Source organism: Hippocampus comes, unplaced genomic scaffold (genome assembly GCF_001891065.2).
Source record: "Hippocampus comes isolate QL1 unplaced genomic scaffold, H_comes_QL1_v1.1 scaffold85, whole genome shotgun sequence".
NCBI lineage: Eukaryota > Metazoa > Chordata > Actinopteri > Syngnathiformes > Syngnathidae > Hippocampus > Hippocampus comes.
This window is the reverse complement of record NW_017805540.1, coordinates 5,226,744-5,235,593: the sequence shown is the minus strand read 5'-3', so window position 1 is coordinate 5,235,593 and position 8,850 is coordinate 5,226,744. Positions and strand designations below refer to the sequence as shown.

General features: G+C 42.0%; 1 protein-coding gene across 1 annotated transcript in view; it reads left to right on the top strand.

The window, feature by feature from the left end:
- The window catches only part of npc1 (Niemann-Pick disease, type C1), a 46,297-nt gene that overhangs the window by 22,131 nt on the left and 15,316 nt on the right, over positions 1-8,850 (top strand). Inside the window, exons 4-11 of the mRNA XM_019878836.1 lie at positions 3,071-3,093; positions 3,673-3,801; positions 3,991-4,097; positions 4,186-4,355; positions 5,290-5,457; positions 5,531-5,780; positions 7,250-7,332; positions 7,427-7,833. Of these exons, the coding sequence (XP_019734395.1) occupies positions 3,071-3,093; positions 3,673-3,801; positions 3,991-4,097; positions 4,186-4,355; positions 5,290-5,457; positions 5,531-5,780; positions 7,250-7,332; positions 7,427-7,833 (1,337 nt within the window). The remainder of the gene's footprint in view (positions 1-3,070; positions 3,094-3,672; positions 3,802-3,990; positions 4,098-4,185; positions 4,356-5,289; positions 5,458-5,530; positions 5,781-7,249; positions 7,333-7,426; positions 7,834-8,850) is intronic.

The following is an 8,850-nucleotide window of genomic DNA, read 5'->3' as shown; positions in this document are numbered from 1 at the left end:
TGTGTGTGTGTGTGTGTGTGTGTGTGTGTGTGTGTGTGTGTGTGTGTGTGTGTGTGTGTGTGTGTGGTTGTGCGCGCGTGAGTGAGCATGCGCGGTAAGGGGCGATCCGGGGAGGTTGGTTGAACGAATAATTGATCTTTGGTCCAAAAAGTTTGGGCACCCCTGTACTAGGTTCTGGGGCTTGCTTCATCTTACACAGGGGACAAACCAATCCTGAAAAGTAGTAATACAATAAAATACTGAAAACTCTAGCTGCAGGCAGCTTTAAAGTCCGTAAGTGACAACAAAATATATTATTTTTTGTTTCTTTTAATCAGAAAGACCACTGTCACTAAAAAGACCGTGAATAAACTAACAGAAAAGTGTAGTCAATTTGTGAAGAATTAAGCAAGTTATGACATTTTAAAGACTTAAAATAGTTAGCAAAAATGAGCGCTCGTTTCCAACAATGGAATGGCTTGTCACTGAGTGTGCGAAGTGGTATGCAGCCAAGTTTGGACAAGTAAGCAAAGAGGAGCATTCGTTTTGAGTTAAGATAAGTAGAGTTAACGACTATGATTGCCATAAAATCCATCTCTGCAGGGCGAGTTTCACAGTGTTGTATAGTGTTCTTTCCAGAGCTCCAGTTTTGCCTCATCTGTCCAAAGGACATTCTGCGCGATGCTTTGTGTATCGTCAATATCTCGTCAATTTCCACCGATTTCAGTGACCTTAGTGGTATTCTTGTTGATGCACGGGAACCAACAATTTCGCCTGAGAACTAGTAAGCAGATCGTGCAAACAGGAAAAAGACCCAAACACAAAGCGAGCAAAATATGCTCCCATTCTGTACAGACCTGATCAGTTACAGAAATTGTTTTACTGACGCTATTCACGCTACACAGAACTCAAAATGATTTTGTTTCTGCATGTAATGAAAAAAATTTACTTAAAAAGAAAATGAATGTGGAGTGTGCAGTCGGCTGTCAACTTGAATTAAAAAAAACAACACAATTTCGTCTAACAATGTAAAAGTATTGCAAAATAATAACTAACCTGAGTATTTGACCTGATTAATATGACATGTTGCAAGCTGTCTCTTTGAGGCTTTGGTCATATTGGTTTTTAATGTAGTTCGCGGGGACATTGTGATTGTTTAACTCTCAGCCTCGAGAGGGCTTATTGTTGCTATTGCAGATGCTTCGAAACAAATGTGATTCAATCAGGCTGGACAAATTTCATCACTCTCTGATTGACGTGCTTTGTTTTGACTCCTCTTTGCTGTCGTTTCTTCTGTCAACTGTTTGGCCATGCTCCAATATCACACTTTACCCTGGTTAATCAACAGTATGACTACAATCCTAAACAAGCCTATCATTTTCTGACACCAGCTGTTCTGTTATGGCCGTGACATTTCCACACCACCTTTGAACTCTGCAGAAAGACACAAGCAGGTCCCGTGGGTTTTTTTCTGATTTAAAAAACAAAAAAAACAAAAGAGGGGCAGGGGGAGCACTTTGTGGAGTAAGTGAATTTACTTCCTCCCAAGTCATTGCTTCCAACAGAGAGCATGTGAGCGGTGGGATGCTGAATAGGCAGGAAGAGTAAGAACGACAGCTGGTCAAAGAAGCACAAAGCTTGACTCTATCAAAAAAGGCTGCATTTACACTGCATATGCCCAATCCCCATTTCATGCTGACATCTTGTTTTTATTGACTGGCTGATACCATATACATTTTCGCGGGAATCTCCTGTTATTTGCTGAAATACTCACCTATTTCCTGTTTTTGTTCTTAGGCCAGAGGCAATGTCTCATAAGGAAAATATTACATTCCCATCTGGTGGGATCCTGGTGCCAAGGGCACATGTTGAACTCAAGGGAATGAGCTTCATTTAGGCTATGTTCACACTCTAGCTCAATTCCAAATTCTCCCCCCGCCCCATATGTGACATGTATCATTAAAAAAAAAAAAAAATCTGCAGTGTGAACATTTCAATTCTAAATTCTTTTTTTGTTCTTCAAATGCGACCTGGGCCTCTTTCATATGTCTTATCAAGTCGGATATGTATGTCCATGCGTCTGCAGTTTGAACGCTCCTCCTCACGCATCTGATCTATATGTCATCAGAAGCTCAATATACACTCCGCACGGACGGGCAAGAGTGTTTGGGAGAGAGACAACTGACAATAATCGTCTGTGCATGTGCATGAGTGGTGACTTTACATTTGACTTTCATTTAATCCCACTTGAAACACAAAGCATAAAATTGACACTTGTGGTGATGGTATAAATTCAGCCACGCAAATAGTTAATTTATTACTTGTGGCAATGATGTGACATCATCTTTAATGATCGTCTGCATGAAATGGAGCTTGACAAACAGAAAAAAAGTGTATTGCTGCCATCTTGTGGCATCCGTAGGCAATTAGAAACCTTTTTCTGTGTGTCGGCTATTCATACTTGATTCACTGTCCATCTCATTTTGCAGGGCTTTGTTTGTGTTCTTGAACGTGAAACAATCCGCAGGCACAGGCACTGGCCCTCAAATTGGCACAGGAGACCGACCCCCCCCCGCACACTGCAACGCCACCCAACAGCACTGAATTGTTGTGCAATGTGCAGGGTTATGCAAATAGTTTTCATAAGTGTGCATGGAAGAAAAAAAAACGTCCATCCATCAATCTGAACCGCTTACCCTTGTGAGGGTTGCAGGCGTGGTATCCCGGCCGTATTTGGGCAGTAGGCGTGGTACACTCTGAACTGGTTGCCAGCCATTCACAGGGCACACATAGACAACGAACCTACGGTGAATGTTGTTGGTATCTGGAAAGCGGAGTACCCTGACAAAAAACCCACACCGGCACGGGGGAGGACATGTAATATATGTAGTTATGTAACTAGATAGAATGGTGTATGTCTACATATAGCGCTTATCGGTGGGACCAGCCCACCGATAAGTGGAAATCAATGATGATGATTTTTATCCTCGTTTGATGTCAATCTGAAAATATCAACCCCCTCCCCCCAAATGTTCATGCTGCAATGACTCGTACTCCACTTGAATCCTATTGTGTCACGTGTCCCATGCAGTTGTAAACCCAGCAGATGACACTGTGATGTCGATATTCCCTTTAACAACAAGTGTGTTGTTTTCTGTCGCTGCTTCGGACGACAGCTGTTGAGTCGGTGGCATTGCTATGACTCAACTCATGTCACGTCTTTAATTCAACATGTACGCATAATCCCTAAATACCAAAGCGGAAAAGGAAACGCGTTTGCAGAAGTGAAATAGTAGTATTTTCCGACAAGCGTCAAGGCACCAACAAAATCAGTTTAACTTCAAATCTGAAATGTCAAATCTTTGAAGTAGTGGTGGTAGTTGTCATGTCATCCCAAAACATGCCTTAAATATAATCGTACAAATGCTTTCGCACACTTGGATGGACCTCATTTCAGCAAGCATCAAAGAATTAACTGCATGTGTGGTTGTTTTTTTTTTTGTTTGATGTCATCCCAAAACATGCCTTAAATATAATCGTACGAATGCTTTCGCACACTTGGATAGACCTCATTTCAGCAAGCATCAAATTTTTGACTGCCTAATTTCCAGATAAAGGGCATCACAAGAGAAAAATCTCCAGTAAAGACTCCGGCAGCATCCAAATTGACGTTGTGCTATGTTTGTTTTGCAGGCGGCAGCACAACACTGCGTGTGGTATGGCGAGTGTGCTGAGTCCGACAAGGTCCCCGGAAAGAAATATAATTGTAACTACACAGGAACCCCGAAACCTCTGGACCCCGAGGGCTACGACCTCCTCTTGGTATGTGTCAAGACTGTACGAGAGCACAAAATCAATCCCTCAAAATGTATTTCATCATATTATTGTTTGAAGCATTTTTTTTCATTTCATGTCTTATTTTAATAACCTGAACTTAAAATCTTTTTCTTTTAAATTTTATTTTTATTTTTATTTATTATTGACTCTTGTATATATGTATGTACGATACAGGAGCTTTGTCCTGGTTATGACTATGGCAACCGCGAACTCTGCTGCAATGTGGATCAGTTGCGTACTCTCAAAGCGAGTCTCCAGCTGCCCCTTCAGTTCCTGTCCCGGTATGAACTTTAGCTAACAACATGAACTCACAGCGTACAGGTCATGGCATAATTGACACTGACTATCATTCTGTGTGGCCATTTGCAGATGTCCCTCATGTTTCTTCAACTTGATGAACCTCTTCTGCGAGTTGACGTGCAGCCCGCACCAGAGTCAATTCATGAATGCCACCAAGTTTGAGTACACAAATTCCACCGAGTTCAACAGCTCCAGCGTCGTGGAGGTTCAGTACTATATCGGACAAACATTCTCCAACGGTGAGTTTGCATGCACACCACTTGCCTCAAACATCAGTATTTGCACGCTTATCTGAGTAGCTTGGACCTACATAGCCTCTCTTAAGCCATTAACAACCACGTTCCCCTCCCACGTGTTCCAAACTTTCGAAACACTTGTTGCACTTAATAAACGCAACTTTTAAAACATAAAATGTAGAATAAATACCGAGCTGCTTGCTTTTGTAAAACAAATTTCCCTGAACAAAGACTTTTTTTTTTTTTTTTGGACCGGTCTCACTTAAAAGAAAAATAGTTAGAAAATGTGAAACTGCCATACACAAAGTTATGGACACAAATGAAAGTCTGTGATAGAGTGAATCCGCAAATTGTTTTCCATATTTTTGCTTCAAATGGAGAGTGAGGGCTGAGCAATATGGCCAAAAATTCATATCATGGTATAAAATGAATCCCTTCTCAATAATGGTACCGATCGTGATATAAACTTCAATGTCAACAATATACAATGGAAATATGAATATTTCCTGTTCAGCGGCAGAAAGAATGATATTTATTATTCTTTCTGCTTCTTTTCATTATTATTATTTTTAAAGTATCACATATATATATATATATATATATATAGTCATTTATTATTTCATTTTATTTTACATTCTTCATAAATGCCATTATTTACTTGAATTCCTTGATTTTTTCAGATACACGCTCAATGTTGCTTCTCCTTTATAGTTGTAGATTTTGATTTTGCGAAATATTTCCCTCAACATTTCAAAATTTACAAATATCTTTAAAAATTGCTGCTACTTGCCTAATTTATTTATTTGTTTTTTTTGTTTTTTTTTTACAGCAAAGCAGTGTATCTAAATACGTTCTCAAACAATTTTCATTCCACAAGGCCAAGCAAACCAGTGTGCTGGCGAAATGTGACTTTAATGGATGCTGTCCCTTTTTGCAGCCATGTACAACGCCTGCCGGGATGTACAAGCGCCGTCCAGCAACGTGCCGGCCTTGTCCCTGCTCTGCGGCAAAACCGCCCAGTACTGCAATGCCACCAACTGGATCCAATACATGTTTGACATAAATAATGGGCAGGCTCCTTTTCCTATCGTACCAATATTCACAGGTAAATATTACCTATCAGAAAAATATATATTTCTCTCAGTATGTCAATTTTTATTCTTTTAAATTGATTTTAGATGTGCCGGTGTTTGGCTACACCCCGATGAACAACAAGACTTACGGCTGTTCCGAAGGCCTGGACGATGGTTCAGGTCCTTGCTCCTGCCAGGATTGTACCAAAGAATGCGGGCCCAAACCCCTCCCTCCACCTGTCCCGCCTCCTTGGACCATCATTGGAGTGGACGCGATGACTGTCATTATGTGGATCTCTTACATCACCTTCCTGTTCGTGTTTATCGGCACAGTGCTCGCAGCGTGGTGCTACAGGTAAAAAAAAAAAAAAATTACCGGGATATAAAATCTCTTGCTTTTGTTTTGAATTCTCTGTGCTTCACTCAGCTTTCTGATTTGAACTGTTTTTAGCTGTTTTAACGTATAATGTAATGAAACTTGAAGCGTCTCTTTGCGGCACTGCGCTTGTTTGCGACTCCCGTGATTCTTTTAATAGGAGTGGTGATCAGGAAAGCTGAAGCTAGCTAGGCTAAACGCTAGGTCTTGGCAGTAATTCAATATCAGTATATATCGCGATAGACACATGATCGATAATGTAATATGCCTTCAATCAAATTTTCAATCGGAAAATAATCTGGAAGAAGACTCCACCCCCAGCATTCTGCCAGCTGTAGACAGAGGCCGTAGCATGGCGTCAGATTTGTGCCACAATTATAATCACATCAAAGGAATTTTTGAGCACAAAAGCGTGTTTTGAGTTCAGCAGAGTCGCTGCCTGCCCGTCTGCCAAAGAAGCAGCAGCTGAACCAAGGAAGAAGCATGCGTGCGCTCTTTCAATGACCTGTCGCCTCACTGCATCTATGACAATAAGATGACATTGTGCAAACTAACACCTTCAGATAAACACATGGAGTAGAAGTCAAGGAGTTCTTGTCTTTGACATTATAACATTGGTGTCTTTTAGCCGGCTCCGATGCTCAGCATCGCCATGAAGGTACAGTCAGGTAAAACAATAACCTGTCCTATGGCAATAATGAGCCTGCTAACATCTTTACAGTAGAACTAAGACGGGGGTTCAGCTGTAATGCAGGCACCCCAAGAGAGAATTTGTTTACTACACTTAGACTGTATGAACATCGCAAGAAGGTTAATGTTACTGTATCAACAATGGGGTGTATAAGCATTTACAGTGGCACTGTTTGAGTGAGAAGCATTAATGTAAACAAAATTGCACATTACACTTCATTATAATATACATAAAACATTGTATGTTCCTCGAAAATTTGTTTTACGAGCAGAAATTTTGAATGGGATTTTTCTTCTGGATTCTTCTGGAGTTTAATCTATTCAATGTTTTTTAATTGTTATTTTAATTAGGAAAAAAAATCAATACTGTACATATGTGTATATCGACCAATAGGAATTACCGGTGCCTTCATCGTGACACACTTTTCAGCCGTATCACCCAGCCCTACTAACCACTATTCTCATCCACAAGCTTATTTTCATACTGTGGGACCACGTTAGATGTATGAGGAGTGTCACCTTGTGGGTGAATAGTCTGGATGATGGCAAATGGCCAATTAGGAAAATGAGATGCCAAAAACACGAATGGCGATTAGTCGAGCCAGAGTAGTAAAGACTATTATGTTCAAACTCTATTTGTACTAATGACAAGAGCTGAGGCTGGTGAAAAAAAAATGTTAAGCAGTTAACGTGAGATAAATTTGAACAAGACCTGAGGATTAAATGTACAAAACTAGTTAATGTGTACTTTTGTTTAGGAAAAGGACAATCTTGTCGGAGTATGGGCCCATATTGGATAGTAATAACCCGTTGTCGCTCAACAGTGATAATCCTGAAGCAGGTAAAGGGATTTGATTCACTTCATCTAAGAAAGTCTTCTTTGAATGTATGTGGAATGACACATAAGCAAATAGTCAATTTGTGTCTGCCCGCAGTCAACGCATCGTGCTGCGAAACGCTGGGAGAGCGTTTTGAGAACGCTCTGCGGGCGATCTTCAGCTCATGGGGCTCATTCTGCGTGCGCTACCCGGGTTCGGTCATTCTGGGCAGCCTGCTCCTGGTGACGGCGTCCTCGGGCGGTCTGGTCTACATGCGCATCACCACCGACCCCGTGGAGCTATGGTCGTCGCCCGGCAGCCAGGCGCGCCAGGAGAAGGACTACTTTGACAGCCACTTTGGGGCTTTCTACAGGACGGCTCAGCTCATCATCACCACGCCGCTCAACGAGACCTTCACCTACAAGCCCTACTTTGGAGGGTCTGACGTCCCCTTTGGAGCCATTTTGGATAAGGACATCCTTCATCAGGTGAGGTGGAGAATGGAACGAATATCTGTTCAGAAACAATAATCATGTACTGCCATCTGCTACTTTCGAGCCTGTGCAAATTTGAGTTTTTTTGACAAAGCACTTAAGGTAGAAACTCTCACGGTAGGACCATGGAGAGATATATATATATATACACACACACACACACACACACACACACCCTCACCCTCACCGGCCACTTTATTAGGTACATCATGCTAGTAACGGGTTGGACGCCCTTTTGCCTTCAGAACTGCCTCAATTCTTCTTGGCATAGATTCAAGAAGGTGCTGGAAGCATTCCTTGGAGAGTTTGGTCCATATTGACATGATGGCATCACACAGTTGGCGCAGATTTGTCGGCTGCACATCCATGATGCGAATCTCCCGTTCCACCACATCCCAAAGATGCTCTATTGGATTGAGATCTGGTGACTGTGGAGGCCATTTGAGTACAGTGAACTCATTGTCATGTTCAAGAAACCAGTCTGAGATGATTCCAGCTTTATGACATGGCGCATTATCCTGCTGAAAGTAGCCATCAGAAGTTGGGTACATTGTGGTCATAAAGGGATGGACATGGTCAGCAACAATACTCAGGTCGTTGCGTTGCAACGATGCTCAATTGGTACCAAGGGGCCCAAAGAGTGCCAAGAAAATATTCCCCACACCATTACACCACCACCACCAGCCTGAACCGTTGATACAAGGCAGGATGGATCCATGCTTTCATGTTGTTGATGCCAAATTCTGACCCTACCATCCGAATGTCGCAGCAGAAATCGAGACGCATCAGACCAGGCAACGTTTTTCCAATCTTCTATTGTCCAATTTCGATGAGCTTGTGCAAATTGTAGCCTCAGTTTCCTCTTCTTAGCTGAAAGGAGTGGCACCCGGCGTGGCCTTCTGCTGCTGTAGCCCATCTGCCTCAAAGTTCTACGTACTGTGCGTTCAGAGATGCTCTTATGCCCACCTCGGTTGTAATGGGTGGTTATTTGAGTCACTGTTGCCTTTCTATCAGCTCGAACCAGTCTGGCCTTTCTCCTCTGACCTC